Below are 27,946 nucleotides of genomic sequence, written 5' to 3'. Positions count from 1 at the left end.
GGCAAGGGCCTCGACTCCCTTTCACATGTACCGGCACCCACTCCACAAACATTTTTGGAGGGTCTCGCCAGACTTACAAATCCCGAATTTATAACTCTTGGTGCGCGCAAGCACTGATAACAAAGAGGTGTGCAAACCTCGCCTAACTCTAGGCTAATCCCTAAAACAATGCGCTAATAGGCCTAAACTAGCACTAATCAATACCGATGCCTCATACTAATTGCCTTAATCTTCTCTTGAGCACTTTGGTGGATAGATCACTTATTTATATATGGAAATTAAGCCTATAGGTTCTCCAAGCTCTAACACACTTGAAATGGCCGGGAATGGGGTATTTATAACACCAACTCCAAAATCCAGCCATTGCGTAGCCGTTGCAACTCTCTGTGTATCACCGAATGATTCAGTGGTGGGTAAGGGGTAGCACCGGATGAATCAGTGCTGCCACCTCAGCTAGCTCTGGGGCAGTTGATGCCCGAGCCCTACATGCATCACCCACTGATTCGGTGGCATGTATGGGCATCAGTGAATTAGTCGGTGACCCCTGAGTTGTTGCCTTCCTCTATCTTCTATCACCATCACCCACTGATTCGGTGGCATGTATGGGCATCACCGAATGAGTCAGTGACCCCTGAGTTGTTGCCTTCCTCTATGTTCTATCACCGACTGATCTAACACACTGGTTTTTGGTCCCACTGTATGAATCGATGAGGCCTCAAATAACTTTGAAAAATTCCAGAGTAGACTTTGAGTTGATCGCGAGCGGAGCTGATCACACTGACTGATTCTGTGGTGGCCCACTATTCACAAAGTATGAGTTGGTGGTCACAATGCACACTGTCTTGGCCCTGCTACTGTTAACGGTCACTGACTAAATTGCTAACTTTGCAAATGGTCACCGTATGAATCGGTGGAATGCATGGGTGCACATTTACAACAGGATTCACTTCAAGTCTTCGCGTACCTTTGTCCTGGCTTTATTACCATCATTTAGATGCCATAGAATTCTTTTAATTTTTTCTTTGTCTTCTCATTTTGATGGCTTATCCTTAGAACCTATAAAACACCTCTAAAGGTATATCTTGCAAAAATATTAGTCCCAATGACTATGCTAGCATTAATCACCAAAATCATTATAGCCTAAGGTCATTTTCTTTACAGCCTTGTTACAATCTAATTTTCAATTAGCAGTTCCAGGTGTGTAATAAACATGGCCCCATTAGACTATAGTTTGTGATTTTAGTAATTGATCGACAACGTAGTCATTGGGACTAATGGTTTGTCAAGCATGTACCTTGTAGGTTTTATAGGTCTTAAGATTGCAAATCAAACAATGGTAAGATCCAAATCACTCTATTCAAGAGTCCAAGCCGTGGTATCTAGAATTATTGTATGGTATCCAAGTCACGGTGTCGATGTTTAGATCCGGCAACCTACCGAGGGGTACCTGATGTAGTGTTTTGTGCGTGGGGCTCGCCGAAGACTAGGAACTCGAAGGTGAACTCGAACACACGATTTAGATAGGTTCGGACCGCTAATGTCGCGTAATACCCTACGTCCTGTGTGTTGGTTGGTTTTTATTGATTGCTGAGATCTTTGGAGGGGATCCCTGCCTCGCCTTATATTGCCGGGGGTAGGGTTAGAGGTCGGTTCTTGTATAAGAGTACTAGTCAGATTCGACCAGAGAGTCCTACTCTAATTGCTTTGAGTAGCTTCCTAATCCTCAACTAGTCCTTGTCCTCCACAAAGACCACGCCGTCCTGTACCGTAGTCTCCACGTTTGACACGTCTTGGTGTATAGCCCCTGTATGTAGGACTTTCCAAGCCTCCCGGTGGGCCCATAGATGTATGGCCGACACACGACATTCAAGTCATGGTATTCGAGTAATGGGATCTAAATGATAGTCAATCTAGAGATAGAATAATTCTAAAGTATCCAAGTGGTAGTATTGAATTTTGGTATTCAAATTAGAAAAATACATAGCGTTGGATCATCCGACAACCCATTGAAGCAAGTGTCAGAGCATTTGGTATAACAACAAAAATCCCAAGTGCACCGGATGATCTCATGGGGTCATGTTTACAAGTGTCGGAGCAATGCACAGTGAAGATAGAGAAATCCTTGTACCATCGGATGATCCAACACCCTAGTGCATGTGACCGTTGGACTAAGCATATTTACTTTAAAATCAACTAGAGAATTTCGGACAAAATACTCTTCAACACCGAATGTTCCGATGCCCATCGGATCAAGGATTGAATGAATTTTGTGTTTTGGATAAAAGAGGAGTGGAACTGGATGATCCGACACACTGTCGGATAAAGCATCAAATGAATTTGCGGGAGGGGGTCCAACGGCTATATGCATGAGCAGGGGGAACCGTATGATCCGATGCCTACCCCATGTGACCATCGGATCATCTGATGCTCATCAATATGTTCAGCTAGCCATTGGAGCAACGGCTCCTTTGATGGTTTGGGCTGTTTATACCCCCTCTACTCGCCCATTTGGGGTTGCTGGAGTGTGCACAAGTCCATTGAAGATGAAGATTCACCAAGAACACATACATGCCACCAAAAGTGCAAAAGTGATCATCTAAGGCTTAGCACAAGCTTAGAAAGAGTAATTAGTGCAACAATAGGCCTAGAGAGAGTGAGTGCAAGGTGTTGCTACCTTATTATCGGTTCCTTATTATTGGTTCAAGGAGTGAACCATCATTGTAAGCTTGGTGCGCAAGCACCATGTGGACTTATAACTCGATGGCAAGTCTTCAACCCTTCGACTTGGCGTGGAGCGGTGACGGCGACCATGTGCGGGGGATAAGGAGACCCCTTTCTTTGTGGAGATCTCCATAGTGGATACATCATCAAAGTGATCGGAAGAGAGGCAATGGTGAGCCTTGTCTTTGCGGCAAGCATCTCATCCAGCTTGGCGAGAGCCTTAGTGGTGAGTCCAAGACCTTGGCTGGAAGAGACTTGGTGACCGGGAGCATATCCTTGGTGGAGCTCAATGTGGAATAGGTGTGGCATTTGCCTACCGATACCATGGGATAAATCATCGTTCTTAGTTTACACCTTTCCTAATCCACTCCGTTATGTTTCCTCATTTCTTATTTGCAACTTGTGTACCTTTACTTTACTTCCATAGAGTAGTTCTTGCTAGGATTAGTTCTTGGTTGCAAAACTCTTTGTGGTGGGTAGTTTCCTGAATCATATTTACATCTAGATAGTATGATATAATCTATGTTTTTATGCAAAATAGTTATAGCCATAGGTTAAAATTTTTAGTTTGCCTAATTCACCCTCCCCTCTTATGCTACAAGCATCAATTTTTTTCAAGGTGCTACATTAAGCTCTGTATTTTCCACAATCCAACCTCTCAGATCACAGTATGCGCAAAAAAATTGTGAGCATGGTGTGAAAATTTTCCTTCATTCCCTTCTTCATCACGCCGTTGAAGGCGAACCCAGTGTGGTGCAACCAATCCTGTTATTCTCCGAATAGTCGCACACGTGCTGCCGCTCCTAGGTCCTCCCACTTCTCATCGCACAGGCCGGCGGGCCATGGGCTAGTACCTCCCAAATGATCGAACCCATTCCTATCATTTGCCGCACATGAACAACCCCCTCATCTCATCAACTTCGTCAGTGAACGCTAGGGGTTCGCAGGTTAGAGAGGCATTGGAACGTGAGACTGCCGGAACCCGTGGCCTTAGAGGCATAGGCATTGAGAAAGAGGAAGATGAGATAGTAGACGTCGCCGGAGGATGGAGGGAAGTTGACGGCAACATAGTCAAGCAGCCTTGATCTACCATCAGCGTAAGTCGATCCGGCGCTTAAGGACCTCAAAACGCAACAACAAAAGGTCAGAGAACAAAAAATCAAAACGAAAAAGAAAAAATCTGAACAAAATTTTGATTAAAAATGGAATGACAAAAATTGGATCCAAAAGTTTTGAAACAAAATTTTGGAAGCAAAATTGAGAAACTCAAATTTGGTAGAATTTTTTTTAATAAACAACATGAAAACATTTTTTTAAAAATCTAAACAGAAATTTTTGAAAAAAATCTGTGCTCAGGCCATGAAAAGCTCACTGTGATGGCCTCCCTACACAACCACTAGATGAAACCAGCTTCCTCTACCCATGATGGAAGCCCGGGCCACCTTCCTTCAAGGAGGCCCTCATGGGCATGGCGCACCGGTCCATGGATAGGCTCGACTACTTCTTTGGCAAGGCTTAGTGGCGAGGTGGGACAGGATGCCTGCTTGAGGAGAGAAACGTAGAGATGGTGCCGCATCTTGGTGGTGAGGCACGCAAGGGTGGAGGCTGGGATGTGGGCCTTGGCCCAACGGCGAGGCACACACGGGGAGGGGATGGGGTCACGTCCGGGGCAGCGAGGTGCACGGGGGAAGGGACGGGGCTGCCTCCCGGTGGCAAGGTGCGCGAGGCTCGAGGACCGTCTCCGAGGGCGTCAGAGGGCTAAGAGAGAAGAGAGGGAGCGTGTGTTTGGTTTGGAGATAAAGTGGGATGGGACAATCACGTCCCAGTTTTGTGGGATGGGATGCCGTTCAACGTTTGGTTGAGATGTGATAGGTCCGACCCAGTTTTCTATTTGGTAGGAGGAATAGGTCGAATAGAATGGATGACGTTCTAACACCATTATCTGCCTATATTGCGGGACCCGTATGTCAGCCTCCTTTTTCCAATCTTCTTCCTCTGCTCTCTCCCATTTTCCCCTTCGTCCTTCAAAACTTGATACCAGTCTTGGATGAAATTCATCATCTATGTTCCGTTGATGTCTTGTGAACCCATTTTACTACTCATTCTCACAAATCAATGAAGGAACGAGCCAAATCAAGATCCGCTTGCCTCCATCGCCGGGGTCCTGCTCTTCCCAACTGCTGTGAGCTCAGCTGAGGCCCCGCTCACCCTCGTCGCCGTGAGCTTGGCCGAGCCTCGCTCGCTCTCACCGCCATGAGCTCTGCCAGGACCCTCACACGGAGGCTCAAGAATGAGCGATGGGAGGCCATGGATGCGCCGGCGCCGGCTCAGAGCTTGCCCTGCCCGGCCATGTCCGCGCCGCTTCAAGATCTTGTCCTCACCGGCCCTCAAGGTGCCGCTGCCACCGGCCTCATCCCGTCCCTCGACTCGTGCTGCATCAGCTTGTGATGGAGTAAAACGATTGTGATGGGGAAGAAGAGGGACGTCCACGTATGCCAATTTTGATGGGATGAAGTCATCCCGCATATAGAGGGAATATTCCTCTTTAGGGATGAACTCATCGTGGCGTGTCCTTGAACCAAATACTTTGATAAATGGGATCGACCCATTCTGCCCATCGTACCAATCATATGCAGAGAAACCCGGGGCAGCCGAGGTGAGACTGGAACAGAGATAGAGATGATAAGGGTGTGTGGGACCCTCGCCACATGAATCATTGACACGGAGTTTTGATGGGGATGGTCGACTGTTGTATTAGCTTTGCGGAATATTCTGTTTGATGCATGTGTGGTGCCTACTTGCCTTCTATTGTACACCTTCCCGTCGTATTTGCTTGGACCTACTTGTCGTACATGGCATTCTGAACCCAGGCCCACATGCATGACAGACACAAGAGACAATCTGTTGGAAGGGCAAAAAGGGGTCAATTACAAATATAACTCGTACCATCTAGCTAGGCATATAGTTTCATGGACGGATGAGGTTGGTCTTGTTTAAGAGCAGCGGCCGCTATCAGGTGGTCAGCACTATGTCCGGCCGGCCTCCCTAGTACCATCTTGGCCGATTGACCCGGGCATCATCACCGGAACCCTGGCAGCGCTGGCTAGCCTCTAGTAGCAACACCCTGAACGACACAATGCTGTAGAAACACGTCAGTACACACTCGACACGCCGCGATGCACCCCATACAACTGAGCTGACAAGGCTGAATCTCAACAGCTCGGCCTTGGTTTCTAAGGCTGATAGACTGAAGATTTCCTTGCTATCTACAAGATGGATCACAATCACAACTCACACCACCAGGACGCACAGTAACCACAGTGACCAGTGGCAGACCTAGGATTAAATTAAAAGGGTCTGAATAATAGATTATGGCTAAAATGTTACTAGTGTTGAGCTAAACAATACAGCTACCAGAAAAAGAAAAACCACAATGAAAGCACCGGTGCCTCTGTTGGCTGCACTTGCTTCTTGGGCTGCTGCTACGTTCACTAGCCTGGGCTGAGACTTCTTTTTCCATGACCTAAGCTGGGCCACTGATCCATAGGGATAATTGGTGTTTCATGGGCTGGACCAGGTAGCAGCTCCCCCATCCCTGGAAAACCCGGAAGCTAGATGGATTATGGTGTTTGAGTTTCGTGCTATCTCTTCCTCCTCTTACTCGCTCTTGCTCGCTCACGCGCCGCCGCTGCTCACAAGCACTGCCATCGCTCGCTAGAGGGGTGGGAAGGGAAGTGGGGGGTGAGGGGAGTGGCCGGCTAGGGTGGTGGAGGCAGCGATGTGGTTAAGGTTATGGTTCGAGGTTGCTGGGATTGGAGCTCCAATGGCCGGTGGGTATAGAAGAGGAGGACGTGGGCGGCGCGCATGCCCGACGGTGGTGGCGGGTTGGCCAGCTGGGGGGTGGGGGTGAAGGGTGGGGCGACGAGCCGCGGGATTAGGAAGGATAGGGTCAAGGGGGCGGCAGCGGTTGTTGGGCGGGCAGCGTGGCGGTGAACCTGCTGCTGGCCGGGGTGCTGGAGGAGGGGAAGAGGTGGTGCCGCACTGGTAAAGAAGGTGAGGTGGAGGATGGGCTCTAATGGACCTCTAAGCCATCCTCCCTATCTCGCACACAGAAGCTAGATAGGTGCCCCCATGGCAGTCACTAATCAGAACGCTCCTAAAACGTTCTGAGCAAAAGGCCACACAACTCTGCATCCTGAACTTTGCATTGGCCAAATTCCATTTGATTGTGATCCTACCAACAACAATTGAAAATAAAAAGTGAAGGTCAAAAATGAAGAAACTGGTTAATGGAACCGGGAAGTGTGATCTGATATGCCAGGTTTGTCATCCTGAAGTAAACAGTTTTTTGGTGCCACCACTACTAAGCGATCCACGACGAAGCGACGGCTCCGAGGTGAAAACGGCCCAGCCCAAAACAGGTTGGGCTCCGACCCTGTGAGCAGTCAAAATCAAAACCCTTGGAGCCTCTCTGGACCAAACGCGTCTCCTCCACTCTGTCCGGTTCATACACACACTCCAGCCGCGCGAGCCGCGAGGCGTCAGCGTCACCGCCTACGTTACAGCCCGAACGCAACCTCCGCCTATTGGCCGTCTAGCGCCACGCGTTCCCGGCGTACCAGAACCTTCCCGCACTCGCCCTCCCCGCCGCGGCCGTCTACTTCTACTCCTTTATACCCACACCACTACCTGGCCTCCTCTCCTCCCTCACACTCCCGTTATTCTCCCTCACCAAACACCTCACCACCTCCTGTAGTCACCTCCGAACTCTCACCATGGGCAGGAGTAAGCACCCATCATCTAGCTCGCGTGTTCTTTCATTTCTTCTTCGTCTCCATAGTTGATGTGTAACGATCAATCGACGACCAACACGCCAATCTTGCAGGGCCGTGGCGTTGCTACCGTCAGATCAAGAACAAGCCGTACCCAAAGTCCCGGTACAACCGTGGCGTCCCGGATCCGAAGATCCGCATCTTCGACGTGGGGCAGAAGCGGCGCGGCGTGGAGGAGTTCCCGCTGTGCGTGCACCTGGTGAGCTGGGAGAAGGAGAACGTCTCCAGCGAGTCGCTGGAGGCGGCCCGGATCGCGTGCAACAAGTACATGGCGAAGCACGCGGGGAAGGACGCGTTCCACCTCCGCGTCCGCGCCCACCCCTACCACGTCCTCCGCATCAACAAGATGCTCTCCTGCGCCGGCGCCGACCGCCTCCAGACCGGCATGCGCGGCGCCTTCGGCAAGCCCACGGGGACGTGCGCGCGCGTCGGCATCGGCCAGGTGCTCCTCTCGGTGAGGTGCCGCGACGCGCACGCGGCCCAGGCGCGCGAGGCGCTGCGCAGGGCCAAGTTCAAGTTCCCCGGACGGCAGAGGATCATCACCAGCGGCAAGTGGTACGTGTTGTCGTTCTTCTCCTTGCTGATGAGAGGAGGAGGAGCTAGGGTGGTTCGATCTCAGCCGTTTATTTTGATGAGGCAGGGGGTTCACCGACTTCTCGCGCGCCGAGTACCTCAAGCTCAAGGGAGAGGGACGCGTCGTCCCCGACGGATCCAACGCCAAGGTTGGAATAATTGATGTTCTCGATCGTTCATGCTTCTCATGTGCATATGCTTCATTCATCGATGTTGCTCGCTCTGTGTGTGCAGTTGCTGACTTGGCACGGGTCGCTTGCGGATCGCAAGCCCAGCAGAGTCGTGTACCCACCCTCCGTTGCAGAGCATGCCTGAACGAAGGCCGCTACACTTGAGTTCCGCTTCGATCTGCTTCATTCAGCCCTCTGAAAGGGCCCACGTACATTTGTGATGTATCAAGAGTTAATAATACACGTCTAGGCGTTGCGTATGTATACGGACCGCTGTCGACGGTCGTATGGTGATTACACGTACAATGGCATGTTGTTTATGCTTATCTGTACTACTAGCTAGTGCTGTGAGATGTAGCAACCTATGCTTTGCCATCAGTAAATAAGGAACGTGTATTCATTTAGGGTGCACGGCTAGATTCCATCCGTACCATTTCTAGCTACCGTTTTGCTTACCAATAGTCGTGGCGTGTCGCAGGCTTTGTAGTTGTTTCAGTGAGGGGATGAGAGAGTTCGATCGTGGGATCCAAATAATGAAATTTCTCGTAACAAGACACCTCAGAAATATGGGTGGAACCCGCAAAACCGGAACCTGTCGCACGCCCACGGTTGCAGAGAAATTCAGCGCACTTAATTTTTTGGTCTGTTGGATCAGTTTCGGTCCATTGATTATTTTTCTTCTTTTCTGCAGCTTTCAGCCCATTTCGACCTACTAGATTTGGACCGATCTTTTTTATTTTGCGGGGCGGGAGAAATTCAACAAAAATAATGGAGGCAAAAGGTTAGACAAAACATTTTACTCGTGAGCGAAAAGCACTACCATTGCACCATCATTACGTATAGCGGATCTATTTAAATAATTTCATCTATAACTATGGTGCACAAATATTTATTTCATGTAATATTAATGTCTATACATCTTTTTTATGTTTTCTTATTTTTATCCTTTCTTTTTTAATATATTAACTTTTGTATTAATGTTTATTTGTCTTTTCTTTTACTTTTTATTTTATTTTCTTAATTTTTCCTTTATTCCTTTATTTCTATTTCTTTCCCTTTACTTTTTTTCTATTTTTTATGTTTTCCTTTTATTCTTTATTTTCTTTATTTTTCTTATATTTATATTTCTTTTAGTTTTATTTTACCTTTTTATATAATTATTTCTAATTTATTTTTATCTTCATTTCTTTTTAATATTTTATTTTTTTATCTTATGTTTCATTTTCACCTCTTTTATATATTTTTTATTTTTTATTCATAATTTTTTGTTTGTATATTGTTCAATGCATAGAAATATTTTATTCAGGAACGTCTTATAATTTTTTTGGGTATACATCTATTTGTTCCGTGAGTTTCTATAATTCTTTCTATGTGTATAATTATTTCGTTAAAGGACTTCATATAATTAGTTTCATGTATATACATGTATTTGTTATATGAGTTTGTATAATTTGTTCGATGCATATCTTTATTTTGTTTGAGAACATCATATAGTTTATTCCAGGTAGATATGTATTTTGTTCTGTGAGTTTATATAATTTGATCAATGTATACAATTATTTTATTCAAGTATACTGTATAATTTGTTTCAGGGATACATATGTTTGCTATGTGAGTTTGTATAATTTACTGTAGGAGTACATGTCTTCGTTCTATGACCTCGAGTAATCTATTCGACATGTACATTCGCTATGTCTTTGTTTCAGGGATACATACCGTTGAATTTTTAGCACGTGTACATGTCTTGTGTAAAATATATCATCTTAATAACAAATGTTAATAAAAAATGGGAAATTTCCTTATTTGCCACCGAGAAAACTTGTAATCCCTTATATGGCATTGTTGTGTCTATGACACGTGGGACCCCCCACAATCACTGACAGTGGCATATAAGGGATTTCGAGTTTAACCAGTGGCACGTGAGAAATTCTTCCTAAAAAATTCATCGAAACATAGTTTAAGTGGATCTTATTTTCAAGGCCTTATTATAATAAAAATTTAATTTTGATGCTTAGTGTAAAATTTATGATTTTTTAAGTTTCAAACTATTTTGCATGTGGGTTGAGATCATCAATTTTGTCTCTCTTGCATGTATGCATTATCTCTTTTAACTTTTCAGTGATAACAACAGAAGAAATAGTCCTATTAGAATGAATTCTTGTTCATCGCGGCCTGGTGGTCTAGTCCGGCAGTCTTGCACATTCCTTCAGGTGACAAGCTAGAGGTGCTCATCTTTCTTCTAGGTCCTTCTTTCTCCATAAAAGTGGTGAAGGTGGTGGTGGGGTGTGTGCTTGCGTGTGTGTTGGGAGGAGGATGGCTCCATTGTTTGTGGGATTGTTGGGGGGCTTGAGCTCCCATACACCCCCTAATCATTTTGTGCTCATAAATTAGAATGTCGTTCTATGCGTTTAGTTAAGAAAATAATTGGTTTATGATTTTAATTTTTGGTTTTTTATGAAACTCACTGGAACGTACGTTTGATGTAATGCTTTATATTTTAGAAAGCCTAAAAGGGTTCATGTTTCTCTAGGAATTTTGAACAGAGGCAAAGATTTGACTTTTTGATCCATCGCTTGTATTAGTGACTGGAGACACGTAATGTGTACAGCTCGTCGAAGATATTCCATTTGACATCTTATGTTTATTCTTTAGAGTTAAGCTCGGGATGTTTCAAAGGACCGAAGGTCTGCAGAACATTTTATGCCAACCTATTGTCTAGTAAAATTTCATAATATATATCAACATTTTACCTATGACTGTTAGCATTACAAGTAGATTTCATAGTCTGAATTTTAGTGAAGATTAGGAATGTTTAGAGTTTGAATCAAAATAAAAAGATTGGTGAAAGTTGTAGGGTATGTTTTGTAGATTTTAAAGATGTATTTGTTTGCTACATTGTCGTTATAGATTAATAGATAAAAAAAGAGAAATACAGCTGTTCTTGTTGAAGCGAATGTAAGTTGTGCTGTTTTAGTCTTTCATGCTTGTTTGATGGTTCCAGGCTGTCGAGGATACATCCCTAGGTACCCCACAAGGAAGGCAGAATCTAGACTCCTACTAGGATTTTTCTGTAATCCTACTAGGACTCCTACATTGTAACCGATTAGTAATCCGGCCCCTGGGAGGGATATATAAAGGAGGGAGGGCTACCTCGATCGGCACCTCAACCCAATGAGAGCAATCTCAATACCCAAGCGTAGGGCGCAATATACTACACCAAACAAGACTTAGGATATTACGCTACACTAGGGGGATGAACCTGTATAAATCTATGTCTTGTGTCCTCGTGTTTACCACCAAATTCCAGATCTAGCGAAAATATTTTTCTAAACGATCACATATTTATTCCTTAGGAAATTTTATTTCCCTTTAACAAAAAACTATCTTTATCCATTTTAGTTCCAAAATTCCAAGAAATTCCCCAAAATGCCACAAAATCATCTAAGCAGATTTTCATATTCATCTTCTTAGTTCCAAACAAAAATAGAGCCTTATTGTAGTATTTTAGATTTTAAATATTGTATATTCCCTTAGATCATTGTGAACTGTAGCGTCTTCCTTTTGAAAAACCTGCTGATTACCTATATTAGTCCCTGGATCAATAGCTGATACAATCCTCACTACAAATTAGTGTCAAAGTAATAAAAGACACATAAAATTATAGAAAATAGGGTTTTACCCTTAAGTGGTGGAGAGCGGTGCGGTTACCCATTCCACAAGCAGAATGAAGTTAGGGCACTAGATAAGTCCTAATCTTGTATAAATGAAAGCAAGTCTGAGTACACTTATGCATGGTAATCAGCAAATCCTAGCGTTGAAATTATATTATATGCAGGGGTGATCAAGGAAAGGTTATGAGGTTTGATTTTATCAATAAATCTATTTTATACAAGGTGATGTGACTTTTGGAAAAGGAGGAGAAGTAAGTATCACTTTTATTAAATTGTTGGCCCTGGAGGGGGAATCCTACCTCCCCTACCAGTTCCCAAGTTTTAAAGAGCACCAGAGACCATCAGAGTCCTTCTGGGTCGGCTTATGCCTCATTATAAATCACTTTCTTAGGCCTTGGCCCCATCTTACCACACTCAAGTTATGATTTTAAATCGATGGGAGCTTTGACTATTTGGACTCATAACCGTGAGCCTTGGCTATCCAGATAGATTTATGACTCTGTGCAGAGGTGTACACTTTACCCATATGGTCGATCAGCCCATACCTCAACTTTAGGTGGTACTGACCTATGAGACCCGTACCCACCAACATGTATTCTTAGACAACATTTCCTAGCTCCATCCACAGATACAACTGGGGTCTAAGCAGGGGCCATACTATGTTCACACAGGGACACTATCCTAGAAAAAAGAGATGCATCATAATGTGGCATACAATGCCACCAGGTCCTCTTGACCTCAACCTATGACCAGTGGCGACTAGACCTGGGACTCTGCGAAGGTCCTGCTCCAGTCTACCTGTTGCCCACCATGGCCCCTTGGGATGGTTTACTAGGTTCCGCTGGTGCGGTGTGAATCAAGTCCTGACATGATTAGGCACTCCCAAAGGCCGTACCTTTTTGGCACATATGGTTGCATGTTTCACTAGAAAGACTTTCCCACGAGCCGGTAGTTATATGACCGAAGTAAGCATTAGGACAGAATCCTCCAACAAGGTTGCCCCATTACTCGCATGTCCTGTCCTTAGGTGTTTCTAACTCTTTAGTTGGTTCATTTTATTAAACTCACACCTTATAGGGTTTTCCATAAAAACATAATGATTGTGATATTCCTAAGGAATTCTGTTTCTAAATGATGCTCGGTGATCGATCTTGTCGTGACCGGGGTCATTAATAGGATTTTGGCTAGAAACAGCTTTAAGTCAAGGCAAGAAAGTAAACAGACGTGGGTTGCTCCTATATGTTTTTAAGAAGATGCAAGTCAACTTATTATCTTGATAAATTTTAATATCTATGTAAATATAGGATAAAAATATGATCAAAAGGGTGGGTGCTAGGATTTGCCTTCATCGACGTTTCCTAGGTTGACCAGGGTCTTGACTTCTTGTATTTTGGATCCTTGGCTTCTTGTCAGAGCCTGGTCAGGCTAATGCGTCTATTCGTCTTGTGGACGGTCGGCCTTTTGGCTTCAACCTTCTGGACCCGCTAATCGGGTCTTGGTCACATCCTTGGATCACGCAAGTATGTAAGCAAACAATCTAACAATCAATATCTAGTTTAAGGAAAATAAAAGGAAATGAAGGATGGATGTTTTAGGGAATTATTCGATATCCAATGAATAATCCTCGAATAAAGAGGAATAATACATTAATTATTTAGAAATTAATTTCAAAATAATTAATGGATTGAATGGTTGGAATCTAAAAGAATTCCTAGGAAATTTCTAATGGATTTCCTAGAGTTCCGAACGAGCGGCATAACAGCTAAGTTTTAATGATATCTAGGGTTTCAATTGGGCAGCATATTGGCTAGATTGGGTCGATATATGTGGTTTGGATTGGGCAGCACAATGGCTGGGTTTTGGAGTAATTTGAGATTTTGGATGGGCGACACTACGACTAGATGGGGTTAGAGATTAGGGTTTTAGTCGGGCAGCATCCCGACTGGGTTTTGGAAGGGACTCTAAGTATGATGTTGGGGCTAGGTTATGTGGATGTACTTCGGGGCTAGAAAACTTGCATAATGAGCTCGGCTATATCCCAGGGCCCTGCCCTATGGTGGGTGGAGCTCTGACAAGTTCCAGCAAATGCATGGCAGCGATAGGGGTTAGCGGGGACAATAGGGTAGCGAGGAATAACTGGTTGGATGCTGTTAACGATGTGGGTAAAGTGGCTAGAGGCCGCACGACGCACTTGACTTTGACCTGGCCCGGCACTTAGGGAATAGGACACGGCGGCGGGTGGAGGTGGTGTGACATCTTTCCTAAAAAGGTTGGGTCTGTAAGATCTTAGTAAAAAGATAGAATAGGGCTCATATAAGATGAAAAATAGAAAAGAAAGGCATGGATAGGCTTAGATTATTATGTAGTATTTTGGGGAATTTTTGGAATAAGGGAAGGGCTTTAAGTAGGATTTGGTGTGCACTTACAGGGTGCACTTAGCACTTTTGAAGTGGCTGATGTAGAGGGGGGGGATGCCTGGCACACTGTGCTGTGCGCCAGCTTGGTGGACCCCATGGATCAGGGGGGGGGGGTGTTGTGTGTTCGGTCCAGTGGGCCTGGTGCATGGGCGTGGGGTGGAGAGGGGATGACGGACAGGGTGACGGCGTCGCGACCAGACCCGCCTGTCGGGGTTATGTGGAGGGAGGGGGTGACAACATAGTGATGGGGGTAACGCCATACCCCTTCGCCACTGGGGAGCTGAGCGGCCCTGCCTTGGTGCCATTGGCACCACCAAGCGGGGCGCTGGCATCTTGCCGGAAGGGCGGATCTGGTTGCCACCGGCGACGGGAACCCTACCAAAGGAAAGTGGAGCTCGCGAGGAGCCCCCTGGTGGTGTCGTGGTGATGAAGAGGCGAGGGGAAGAGTGCGGTGGCTGAGGGAGAGGGCCTGGCTCACCTCTTTGCCGTGATGAGGAGTGGGGAGCTCAGGTGAGGCTTGGTCTGCCTTTTATAGGCTCGGAGAGGGAGCGAGCAGCCACCACGTTGCGCCGGGGATGAGGATGGGCAGACAGTGGGTGGATAAGGCCGGCGAGGGGCTCTACATGCTGACGGGATGAGGCTGGCTGGGAACAGTGGCCAGGGTGGGGAATAGTGGCAGCGGCGGGGAACAGTGGCGGTGTGTAGTGGCAAGAGGGGGTGGATCCGGCACCATGGGGTGTGGCGGTGAAGAGGAAGGGGGAAACAATGGTGGTCGTTAGTGTCAAGGTGGCAGGCGGCAGGGAAGATAAGGGAGGAGGAGCTTCCTTAGGAGCGAAGATTTGAGGGGAGGTGGATCTGGTGGCGTACGGCGCGGCGGAGGTTTGGCCGGAACGGCCGGTGCGCGGGTTACGAAGGTGGCACTGGGGGACGGCAGTGGTGCAGCGGCGGCACTACCGTGCATGTCAGCTGGGCCGCGTGGGCCGGTGCACGTTGGTGGGTCGAAGCGGCTGGTTGGGCTGTGCGTGCTAGGCCAGACGAGTGGTGGGCCGGAGCGGAGAGGTGGAGAGGGGTGGGTGCGAGCCGGGTCGAAAGGGGAATTGGTCCAGAAGGAAGGCTGGCAATCCATGAAACTTTTAAAAGGGGTTTTCATTTGTTTAAATAAAGTTTGAGTCCAAATTTGAATTAGATTTCAAATTTGGAAAGAGCTTATGGTGTTAGGTGTGGTAGGACTTGAAAATGGTCCCCTTTTGGGAGATTTCTTGGTTGAAATTTGTCTAAGTTTTGAGTATGGGCTTTATAGAGATTTGGATACAATTAATATTCAAATTATTTTTGAATATTAATTCTTGGATTCCTAGAGAAGGAGAGATTGGGAGGAAATTATTCCTAGAGTAATCAAATGGGTCACACATGCTTAGATTTAATGCATAGTTTTTGTTTATAAAAAGGTTTGAATGTTTGGGAGAGAGAGGAAGTATGTTTAATTAAAGAAGAATTTTAAAAAATCTGTATTTTTAAATCCTCTAAAAAGCAGGATGTTACATGAACCTTCCTCTCTCTTAGTTCTCTATAGAAATTGTGCAGCTTGTCACACTCTATCTTGTCAATGTGTTGCACCCTCCATCTTCATAATTGTGCTATTGGTTTGGAAACAACATCATCCCAATTAACCCCTGCAACACAACCATCATGATTAAAGAAAACAACAAAATTCTTCACATTGTCCACAACTAAAAACATGTCATTCAGTGATTCAAAATTTATTCCAAAAAACAAGTCATTTTGGCATGTGTGCATGTGCATGTGGGCATGCAACAGTTAATTAGCATCAAATCTGGCTATTAAATAGGGGCAATCGAGGTCATTTACCTTCTTGTTAATCTATCCTAAAATTCCTAGGATGACATATTTTTTGGGACGGATGGAGTACTCTCAAACCATCTGCAACATGTTTTCCCAGAAGCAACCAGTACATCTTCAACTACGGTGTCTTGGTGTAACACAACCACACAATGAAGTCATTAAACGAATGTTGGTGACCAAGTGCCAATCTCACAGCATCAAACCAGTCAAGCTTCTTATCCATATATGTCCTCAAGTGACCAAAATCAACAAAAAATCCACCAAGATTGTAATATTCCAAAAATTTGTAATATTTATTTGAGTGAATTTTTTTTCAAAAATTTAAAACTTTGAACTGTGTGCTCATTTGAAAAGCTGGATAATTCTCTCTCACCCTAAAATTCCATTTCAAAAATATGTGTGGCATGATTTGGTTCTTCTTGAATTTTATTTGGAGTTCTTGTTTGAGTGAAGTTTGAATTTCGAATTCAATTGAAAATTCAAACTAAATTTAAAACCTAAACCTAAATTCAAATAAAAACCAAAACCCAAATCTAACCTAACCAACTTAGCCTACTAACTCGCTCAGCCCGCCCACTCGTCCGGCCCGCGCAACCGCACCCCGTCGGCACAGCTCGCCGCCACAGCCAAGCTTGACCAACAGGCTGCCGCACCGCGCTTGCCCAGCTCGCTCTCCTCCACGCGGCCCAGCAGGCCACAACCGCCCGCACGCCTGCGCCCAGCACTGCACCTACCTGCGCCCTCCTTTCTCTCGCTACCACCTTGGCCCAGCCTGCCAGCACCTCCCTCCACTGTTGTTCTTCTCCACCGTGCCCATACGCGCACGCGCGCTGCACGCGCCACCGCACGTGCCGCCGCACCCGCACGTGCCGCCGCACCCGCACCGTGTCGAGCTGTAGCGCACTTCCACCCTCGCACGCGTGCCCATGACCTGCTGCACCTTTCCTCTTTTGCGTTGGCTGCCCCGGATGCGCTCCACGCCGCCCGCGCTGAGCCACCACCCATCCTAGCCGACCACGTCGCCGGCGCTGCGCTACCAACTACCCTAGGGCGCCACTGCCGCTCCAGAGGCTTCCGTCACCTACCCCAAACCCTAGCTTCAACATGCCGCTATAAATATAGACCCTCGGCACCCTCCTCTCGCCATCTCCTTCGGGCTCCGCCCGACCACCGCTGTCCACCGTGAGAGAAGTCGAGGAGAGGGCCGTGGGGAGTAAAGGAAAGAGGGAGAGGGGAAGAGCAGCCGTGGGAGGAGAAGGAGGAAGTCAAGAGGAGGAGAGGGAAGAGGAGGAGGCCGCCCGAAGCGCCACCGCTGCCTGAAGCCACCCGTCCACCGCCGTCTCCACCGAGCCCTCGCCGTGTGCCGCTTCTCCCATCCCTCTCTCTTTCTGCCACACCCTCGCCGCTGCCAAAGGCGGGCCTTTGGCCGGGCAGTGGCTATAGCCGTGCCACTCGCGCTCGCCGGTCCAGCGCCGCGCTGCACCTTAGCACTGCTGTCGCGCGCGTGCTTGCTCGCGCCGTGCAACCCGCACCTATGCGCCACTCGCCCGCATGTGCGCTCGCCGCCACCACGCGTCTTGCCATGCCATGCTGCGCCGTCTACACCCACGCGCCCGCCACACCACGCCGTGCGCGCACACGTGCGTGCCGTGGTACCCCATGCCGCGCCATGCCACGCCACCCTGCAAGCTGCAGCCCGCGTGGCTGCCACGTAGGCGCCACGTGGTGCTAGTGTGGCCGGCTGGGCCCACCAATGGGGCCCACTGACCCGGTGGGATCCACCGTTGTAGTTGACGGTTGACCAGGTCAACGCTGACGTTAGTGTGATATCAGCAAGACACGTGGCACCTCCTCAGGCTGCCACGTGGACCAATCCTATGCTGACACGTGTCACCCCTTAAGAAATATTTTCTAAAATTAATTAAATAATTAAATAAACCCTTTAATCTTTAAAAATTCACAACTAATTCATTTTAACTCAAAAAAATATAAAACCAATTGCACTAAATTCGTAAAATCGAGCCCGTGCTATTTGTAGCTAGTTTGGTGTTATTTGGATCTTCTAAATTGGCTTTCTTGAAGTTATTGCCTAGATGTAATATGGTTTAATTTACGTTTCATCGTATCTTGTTCTTTTCAGACCCGAGCTACGACCCGAAAGACTTTCAAGACCCCGACTACACCAAGGAGGACCCAATCGACTATGGACAAGGTGTCATGTCACTCTCAATCATATAGATCCTATGCATGCTTAGTTGATAGCGCTTTACTTATATTGCTTGATGATGACGGATTGCATAGCCAATGTTTTAGCCATGCCTTGATAATTGTTTATCTATTTTCCTTGTTTACCTAGCTTTGTGGACTAGTTTCAGACCCCTAGCTAGTCCTATTGGAGGTATGCCCTAGAGGCAATCATAGAGATGATGATATCTGATTGTATCCATGATTTGTATATTGTGTTCATTGAATATCCATTAAAGGCTACTTGAATTGATCTACAATTATGTGAATGGTATATAGAACTCTTTACTTGTATGGTTATTCTAAAAGTTGTCCCTAGTTAGAGTTCATGTGTGGACACACTGGAATATTAGACTAGTACATGTATTAGTTGATGATTATGTTTCACAAGTCATGGACATGGAGATGTCAAACTAATAATGTAGGCACATGTAGAGACATGTGCTAGGACTAACCCAACATGAGAAGTAGTTTTCTCTTTACACAACGTGTACGCTTTGTCCTTAGACCGGAGATTGTTGCATGTACTCAAGATGTGGATCGACCTACTTAGGGGCTATCAAACACTACACCGTAACAGGGTAGTTAAAAAGGTAGCTTTCGGGTTTGTCAAGAAGCATTCTGTGAGGCATGGTCAATCAAGATGGGGTTTGCCCCTCTTTGACTGAGAGTGATATCTCTGGGCCCCTCGAGTGATCGGATCCGAAAATGCATGGCCATGCTACGTACGGTTAAGAGTTAACCTACAAAGGGATTCCGAATCACAGGATCGAGAAAGAGCGGTCGGCTTGGAGCTAGACCAAATATTGCGAGGCAAAGGGAATAGCATGTACGTGATGTCATGACGGTTCGTATGATATGATCTTCATGTGCGTATAGGAGTTGGCACGTCTTGCTAGAGGCCGCTACCGACTATTGGGCCGAGTAGGAGTACTCAGACCATGTCTATACGTATCCGAACCCATAGGGTCACACGCTTAAGGGGCTGGAAGCCCAATTCAGATGTGATCTGAATTGGATCAGGTTTAGGAGTACTAATGGGCCTCGGACGCAGAGGCCCGTCAGGAACCTCTATAAATAGAGGGGTGGGGGTACCCTAGGGTTTACACCTTTTGGCCAAAAACACATCTGCCGTGCCTCCCACACCCTCACCCTGTTGCAACTCGCGGACCTAGTAGTCCGACTTGCGACGCTTCCTCCCTGCATGTGTGGATACCTTGGAGGTGCTGCACCTGCAGCACTTGGGTGAGCCGCCGACGAGCCACGACAAGCCGACGATGAGCCGCGGCACGAGGATGACCTTGCTGCACGTGGACGAGCTGCTCGACATCGACGTGATCGACTACATGTTCGACTACGCTGATCGACTTTGCTGCCCCAACGCGATTCTACATCTTCCGCACCAGTGTGTTGAGTGGTAATCCCGTGATCCATATACGACAGTTTTCCTGGTTTACGTGGTAGAAAATTTTGTTTTGCACTAGCGTAGCCTACCTCGTATCCCTACAAGTCCACCGCTCATTTATCCATATACATGCTTTTGAGTTATGGATGGGCATTTGCCATGGATTTGGTGACGAGAATTCCTTGAACACTCTCGCGTGTATTTTGGTTGAGTGTGACTCCTTGATGTGTTCTTGGCAGGAGCGAGCCATGGTTGGTACTGCGAAGTGCCTTGCCGAGAGAGAGCTTTTTGGACTCTCTCTATACCCCATACTTGTGGTGGGTACCTTGTTTGTTATTGAGGAGCAGGTGACATACTTGTATGTTGCTGTTGCTTCAGCACATACTTATTGGTAGAGTGCTCGCTCTCAACCGCTTAAGGACCGAGTCAGTTTACCACCAGCCACAGCAGCTACTTTTCGTACTTACCGCTCGCTTACGTTATGGGTAGGGTTCGGCCCTAGACTAGTAGTGGATAGTGCTCTGCCTGTAGGTAGATTGGAGGATCGTGTAAGGAGTTCGAGGCGTTTGCCTGCTCTGACCAGACTGCACCCCGACGTGGGTAGGTTTCACAGCTTCGAGGTCCTCACTGGTGACGGCGTGCCCTACAGCTGAGGACGGTTCTAGACTCAAGGGAACATGACTTACTAGGGCTCCGGTTGTTAGGTGGGGTTTGGACAGGTAGCTACTGTTCAAGCTCGATCCGTATAGGTACAGTTGTACAACCTTTGTAGAGTGTATAAATCTATAGCTATTGTCTGTGTCCACTAGTTATGGATACTGCTCTTGACTACCACTACTTCTGACTAGACTTTTCTTGTGCTTCTACCTTCCCTCTTTTGAGATAGGCTAGCATTTGCTGCTGAGATGTGAGGGGAGGGAGCTCTCACATTGCCTAGTGTGTTGGGTGCTGAACTCTTGGGTGAAGGATCTGGTGCTTTGTGCCGACTTCCTTGTTTGAGGTGTTGATCTCGGAGGTGATGTTGCAATGTTGCTTCCTTGATTGTTGCTGTTGCTGTTGCATAAACCCCTATATCCATATATAGATTTTACTCATGCATATAGTATAATTCCCCTGTTTCCTTGGCTTTGCTGCTTTTGGGAGTTGACATGGCATACCTATTTCTCGGGTAGATGGTGGCTTTTCAGAATCGGAACCCGACTACGACTTCAACAACGACAGATTGGAGGACTAGGGATCGTGCTTCGCTTGAGTCGCCTGTGAAGATGGAGTTCGTCATAGCTTTTGTTTCCGCTGCGTAGATGTTTTACCTTACTTGACCCAATCCTGATGGACTTGTACCGGCATGAGCCGCTAAGATATACTCGTACTCATGTTATCTATGATGATGTTTGTATTTTATTACTCTTTCTATTTCTGTGTTGGTATGAATTTGTACTATCTAAGACAGGGATTCGTACGTGATAGCCTTCCTGAGACTGTCACCGAGGTGTGGGGGCAATCTCACCATGATTGTCGACCATTGTTGACGGAAGTTAGCATGCCAATTTGTGAACTGCAAGCGCATGGATCATCGTAACTTTTTCCTTAGAGTATTCCATCTAAAGTTTATCAATCCGTGGATCGGAGCGTGTCGGGGCGTTCGGACCATTGATGCCGCCTGGAACAAGTTTGAGCACCTCTCTTGCTATATATATATGTGCAAATTCGGGCAAGTTTACAGACCGGGGAGGCATGTTACTATTATATTTTAGAGAATCAATTCACGGGAGTCAAGCTAGAATCACTTATCGAAAAAAATTCTGTGCCAAAGTTCCTCTAGACTCAGCATGCAAGTACTGTGAGCTCTACCAACTACGTCCTCATTCATATTTCCCTTGATTCACGACGTCGACCCACCTATGTAACAATACTAGTGAAAATAACTAAATCGTACAAAACAATTTCCAAAAGAAAAACTGAAATTCATAGTATTGGAGGGTGGGGGCACAAAATACAAGAAGGGAAAAAAGGAACGTATTTGGTGGAAACCATCTACCCCGTGCAACCTTAGAAACTATCGATCAAGGCTACAAGATGCTAATCCAATGGTGGGATAATTTTGTGCTAAACCCCCCACCTGCCGGCCACTTTTTCGAATCCCCCCTTAGCCATGGGTCTGTTTCCTCATGCACCTCTAACCCTATCCATTGGATTAGCATCTTGTAGTCTTGATTGATAGTTATTACAAATCATCATAATTTTTTTATTATTATTTTTATAGGGTATGATATTTAATAATAAATTATTTTTTAAATATAAAATTATAAAAAAGTAATGATGAAAAATTCATACTATATTTTTTTATATACATTGTGGTGTTCACTACCACCCTATAGAATTTTAAATTGAAGTTGAATTTGTATGGAGAAAAAAATATGGAGGAAAAAAGATGAATTGTGTTAAGGGATAAATTGAACTAAATAGCATAGTTTAGACGTATATGGAACTAAAGAACACGGTTATCCGGACTTTAGGGATAGTAATTTGGACAAGAAAATACATTGCTAGGAGCTTCATAAACTTAACCAAAGCCCGTGCGACATGCACGTGTTTAAAAAAATTATTGAACACGTGTTTTATATTCATAGAACCAAATTTGAAAAAATGAATATAATGGAGTAATGGTCAGCATAAATTGCTATTTTCCAAGTATTGGAAACAAATCGGTCATACAGAATTATAGTTGGATGCGCACCATTTCAAAAGACAAAAGATTTTAAGAAAAATGGAAAAGATTGAAATCTCTAAATAGGAAAAGACCTCTAACTGTACCCTCCGAAGCATCTGAGCAAAGGCAATTCTCCCTCTTCTGTCGTAGTTGAGCCGAACACATTTGTGCAGTCAACATGCAGGAACCAATGACTTGCAGGAGAGACGCTGCAGCTGACGCAGAGCTAGCCATCGAGAGAGACACTCATGGGCATCAATTGGGAAAGCTTCCTTGCTGATGTTGTTGCTTGCAGGGCATTGCCATCTCCTTACCCTTTCCTCTCACTCTTCTATTACCGCCAGCAAGAGAATTTTCATAAAACTGTACACATATAACTCACAGTTGAAGGGGCCTGACCTGAATCTGCAGGTAGAAAATGAAGATAATGATTACACCTCGAACCCAACTTCAAGAGAAACAGGAAATCCAGAAGTGGATTTTGCTTTTAATCAGGATGGCATGCATCACTAACCTTTACACAGCTTACAATAAATCAATTCTTTTGAATATGCAAAAGGGTGAAAATACAATGGACCTCTTTGCTGCATGGGGAATAGAAATGGATAAGAAACAAAATTTTGAATTGGCAACAACAAATCGAAGAAGAGGTAGGTGCCCTTCATTTTGCAGTACATGAACATCAGAAGATGCTGCAAGAAAAGATCACAAGAAAATGAAGTTACTTACAGGTTCCTCTTTTTTTCTATTAGGTGCATTCAGAATCAGAAATTGTTAATAGCCCAACCAGTAGAGATGGCATACGAGATGCAAATTCAGTATTCAAGAACATAATTTCTGTCAACAAACAAGGGAAACCAGGTCCATAGCTTATTGCAGAACCCATGTTTGTAGTTGCAAAATGTACACAAAATGGGTTCATCTTCTTGTAGGAAAACCTTAATGCTTCAATGGCATCATTAAAAAACTGATCAAAATAGCATCAGAGGAGAAGCTAATTAGGAAAAAAAAAAACGTAATTCAGGCATCGAGTACCTATGGAAAGATAAGAGAATTTTTTCGTAATTTACCTGCTGAGCCATATAGTGGAACACCTTGTGTGCAGTGTGCGTCCTTGTTGATCAGCGGCCGTGGAGTCGGAGGGCCACCAGCACCATCCTTGCCCGGTGGTTCTAGTACGTCTTTAGGCTTCTACACTCGCTGCTCCGTCACCGCGCGCGCTGTGTCTCGTCCCATTGAGTGGGCCGTCGCCGCTGTTGCGGCCCTCCGGGCTGCTTGCGTGCAGGAAGGCCGAAGGCCACGGCCGGCTCGGCCTTGCCACTGGCGGCGCGTGCGGCAGGTCGGGGACGGCGGCCGGCAGTCAGGCTTGGCCTTGCCATCTTCGTCCATCGCCAAGCGAAGAGCATGGCGAAGACCAGCGGCGGCTTCGCTCGGTGAAAAAAATAGAGTCAAAACGGTAGATGGGTCCTCGAGAGAGTTGTTTTGGGTGGAAAATATTTTCAGCTGCTTTGGATCTTATGGTATATATAAGAAGATAGATAGATCGTTATAGTATATATAGATCATAGATAGATCAAGACATAGAGGAAAGTGTCGACAATGTGGTTGACTTCCAGGGATTCTTGACTAATTTCCAGCCAATTATTCACGCAGGAAACAAAGATAAGAACCTCAATTAATTTGAGATCCATAATACAGAACTCACGATAAGCGCACAGCCCAATTAAAATCCCTGGCGCAGCGGCGGGATGCTCTGCTCGTTCCTGAAGTAATCGCCGGGATCCACCCTCCCCTTCACCGCCGCCAGCCGCCGGAAGTTCCCCATGAAGTACTTCTCGCCCCACACCCTTCCGCTCTCGTACGTCGTCACCCCGTCGCCGCCGACCACGTTCGCGCCGATCTCCAGGTCCCGGTAGTTGGCGAACGCCTCCCTGGGGTTGCTGGTCACGAACTGCTCCATGTACCCGTAGATGCCGCCGAGCCAGCCGCTCGCCGCCGCCGCCGCGGTGCCGTCGGCCTCGCCTCCCCAGAACACCACGTACTGGATGTTGTACAGCACGCCCTGGCGGTGCGGGTACGGCGTGGCGAAGTTCGGAACGGCGCCGCCGTGGGGCTCCATGATCATGAGACCCGGGCCGTAACGGGAGAGGTGCTCCCGGAAGATGCCCTCCCACCCCGCCCGGCCGATGGCGCGGCGCACGTAGTCGGACTTGTTCTTGACGTAGGTGCCCAGGTTGTTGGTCCGGTTCAGTAGCGCCTCCGGCGGCGCGTTGGCGTCGCCGTTGAGGCCGATGAACGCCATGGCGCGCAGCCAGGTCATCTCGCGGCAGTCGGCCGGCGTCATGCCGAGCTCCGGGAAGTAGGCGCGCATCGTGCGGAGGAGGCGCGAGCACCGGCCGAGGAAGAGGGTCTGGAAGAAGGCGTGGTTGTCCTGCACGACGACCCGGATGGTGAGGTCGGGGACGTACGGCTGGAGGATGAGCGTCTCCCACTTGGCGACGATGGCGGCGGCGCCCTCGTCGAGGGTCCTCTGTAGGTTGACCACCGTCACCGTCTCTTCCACCATGGACAGCCGCAGCCGCCACGCCACCACGACGCCGAAACTCTCGCCGCCGCCGCCGCGGATGGCCCAGAAGAGGTCCTGGTCCATGGAGGCGACGCTGTCGATGAGTTCGCCGCCGGCGTTGACGATCCGGGCGTCGATGACGTTGTCCGCGCCGATGCCAAACCTGCGCATCATGAGCCCGATGCCGCCGCCGCTGAGGTACCCGCTGACGCCGACTGTCGGGCACGCGCCTCCGGGGAACGCGAGCCGTGGGCTGGCCGTGCCGATGGCGTAGTAGAGCTCGCCGAGCGTCGCGCCGGCGTCGACCCACGCCGTGGCCTCGAACGGGCGGACGTCCACCGCGCGGACCCTGGAGAGGTCGAGCACCGCGAACACCTCCGGCTGGACGGAGCGGTAGGATAGGCCCTCGTAGTCGTGGCCGCCGCTGCGGACGCGGAGGCGCACGCCGTGGGCGCGGCCGCAGCGCACGGCGGCCTGGACGTGGGGGATGCCGGACGCCGTGACGATGCACAGCGGCCGCACCGTGGTGTTGGTCAGGTACTTGGGGTTCTGGACCGAGGACTGCAGCACCGACATGAAGCTGCTCGAGCTCTGCTGGTACACCAGCTCGCTTGGTATCGTCTGCGAGAGGCACTGGAGGAAGTCATCGGAGGTGGCGAAGGATCGGAGGAAGACGTTGCAAGACAAGAAGCACAAGGTGAGTAGTATCCGGGCCATGGTTGTGGACGTGGACATAGGTGGATGCTGATTGCCTTGTAGTGTTTTTGGAGCTAGCAAATGGTGATGCTGCTGTAGTGCCGGCTAGGCTTATATATATAGTATGGTACCGTTCAGTTCTGGACTGTATGCTACAGGCTAGAACTTGAGGTAGAGCGTGGGAGATAAGGTGCGCAGCGCCGCCGTTACCATGCTGATCTGTGGTCTATTTAGGTTCTTTTGTGTTCTTTTTATCCTACATGTTTTATGTATCTTTCGTGAGTTTGGGTGTTACTATATGTAGTTTCCACAAGTTTGTGCACTACCTCCTACCTTGATAACATACTAGCAGAAATGCTCATGCGTTGCTACGGATCCTACCTGTCCTCAAGTCAATCCGCAAGTGAAAAATGTTCCCGACTACGCTATTCTCCCAGGCTAGTAAAATAATACTCAAATCTCATCCCAACCTACGCGTCACTTGCTGTGGCACTACAGCTCACCACGTCCTCCTTCGCTTCCACGCCACACTGTTTCGTCTTTAAATTCGCCGCTATCGCGAGGACTAAACACCTCCATCGCTCACTGCCGCTTCCATCGCCCATCCAAATCGATGCCACAACGCGTGCTGCACTCCCCAGCCGCCTCGCTCCATGCTAGGGCGTCAGCCTGATGGCAGAAGCGGCATCATGATGTTGTCTAAGGGTGCCCTGGCATGCCCCTGAGCCCACTTCCGCAATGGTGCACCTGTACACCACTACTACATCTTCTCCATCAAGCAGCTCAACATGCTAAGCGCGGTCGCCGTGTTGGCCTTCTTCACACGGTCCTGCTCTCCGAGATCACCATCGTGGTACCTTATCACCCTCACCAAGTTGCCTTCCCGCAACGTCTGGGGAAACCCAACCTAGCCGCGCCTGTCTTCCTGAGCCTTGACGGGTGGCTCCGCATCACGGTGTACAGTGTGTAGGCTTCGTCACGCGACGCTCTACATCCTTGATGGGCTTCGAGATGGGACATGGCTGGCGTCACTGCCGTGGCCCCACACATGTTCCTCTTCTCCACACAGGTATTCGACGAGTGGTTGCAGTGGCTATGAGAGGAGCTGCAGGGGCGTGACGAGCTCGAGCGGCCCACTCGTGGCACCGCGACGGGTGGTGGCTGCAGCTGAGAGCCACAGTCCAATCGTGATGATCATCGGCGGCGAGCTCTAGAAGGCCGGGTGCATCTGGATAGTAGCTACATGGGGAGGAAGGGAGGGACGGGTGCCGTGGCACCATCAGGTTAGGAGCCACGATGGAGGAAGATTGAGAGAGGGAGTGAGGGATGGACGGTGAGTCATGCCTGCCGCCGAGCATGGATGGGTGGGAAGGAGGCGTGGATAGGGAGTGCCGAGGATTTTAAGATTGGGATAAAATTATGAAAAGCTGCGGTACTTTTTTGTAAAACATGCTTGACAGTTGGGAAGAAAACACTTGCCCTTTCATATTAGGTAGAGATAAGCTTAATTTGTACTTCGGATATTAAGATGCTAAAAATTGGAGATCAATTTGTAATCTGTAATTTGTCAATACATGTAGATAGGGATGGGTACAAGGAATATATTCCACAGATGGTTCGTTGTTAATGGCTTATAGAATAATTATCTAGCTTTAAAAAAACACAAATTATCTAGCTCATATAACTACTTCCTCCATCTATTTTTATACGGCATGGTATAAATTGGCACGGTCTTCCAAATAACATTCTGACCATTCATTTATCTTATATTATATTGTTTATAGTTATAAACTTATAATCATTGTAGAGTATATTTCATTACAAATCCAACCATATAAAGTTTAAATTATACAAATAAAAAAATTAATAGTTAAATTATTGGTCAAAATTATAAAGTTTAAATCTTGATATACATCTGCGCCTTATTTTAATAAAAAGGAAGGAGTCCATATAACAGGTCAATGCCTCGACAGATAGCCTATAATACTGTAGCGAGGTGTGGAGCAGATGACCAAGTCAGAGCCTAGCCATGTCAACGATCTTGGAAGTCCTTCGAGAATCCGTGCACGAGCTTAAAC

At 47.3% G+C, this 27,946-nt stretch overlaps 2 protein-coding genes across 2 annotated transcripts; one reads left to right on the top strand and one right to left on the bottom strand.

Moving 5' to 3' along the window:
• Positions 1-7,382: 7,382 nt before the first annotated feature.
• Positions 7,383-8,722, top strand: LOC101755232 (60S ribosomal protein L10). Its single transcript, XM_004979248.2, has 4 exons — positions 7,383-7,506; positions 7,607-8,108; positions 8,194-8,275; positions 8,361-8,722. The coding sequence occupies exons 1-4, from the start codon at positions 7,497-7,499 to the stop codon at positions 8,439-8,441; spliced, it is 675 nt and encodes a 224-aa protein (XP_004979305.1). The 5' UTR covers positions 7,383-7,496; the 3' UTR covers positions 8,442-8,722.
• Positions 8,723-24,112: 15,390 nt separating this feature from the next.
• LOC101776578 (berberine bridge enzyme-like 13) lies at positions 24,113-25,933 on the bottom strand. Its single transcript, XM_004980446.2, has one exon. The coding sequence runs from the start codon at positions 25,905-25,907 to the stop codon at positions 24,330-24,332; it is 1,578 nt and encodes a 525-aa protein (XP_004980503.1). The 5' UTR covers positions 25,908-25,933; the 3' UTR covers positions 24,113-24,329.
• Positions 25,934-27,946: the final 2,013 nt, after the last annotated feature.

The sequence above is a fragment of the Setaria italica genome, chromosome VIII, assembly GCF_000263155.2.
Source record: "Setaria italica strain Yugu1 chromosome VIII, Setaria_italica_v2.0, whole genome shotgun sequence".
Lineage (NCBI taxonomy): Eukaryota > Viridiplantae > Streptophyta > Magnoliopsida > Poales > Poaceae > Setaria > Setaria italica.
This window is presented reverse-complemented; position numbering and strand designations above follow the sequence as displayed.

Bases quoted from the DNA above. Each gene is read 5' to 3' on its own strand.
- LOC101755232 (XM_004979248.2), top strand. The intron at 8,109-8,193 runs GTACGTGTTGTC...TTGATGAGGCAG, and splicing joins ATCATCACCAGCGGCAAGTG to GGGGTTCACCGACTTCTCGC. The intron at 8,276-8,360 runs GTTGGAATAATT...CTGTGTGTGCAG, and splicing joins CCGACGGATCCAACGCCAAG to TTGCTGACTTGGCACGGGTC.
- LOC101776578 (XM_004980446.2), bottom strand. From the start codon at position 25,907: ATGTCCACGTCCACAACCATGGCCCGGATACTACTCACCTTGTGCTTC.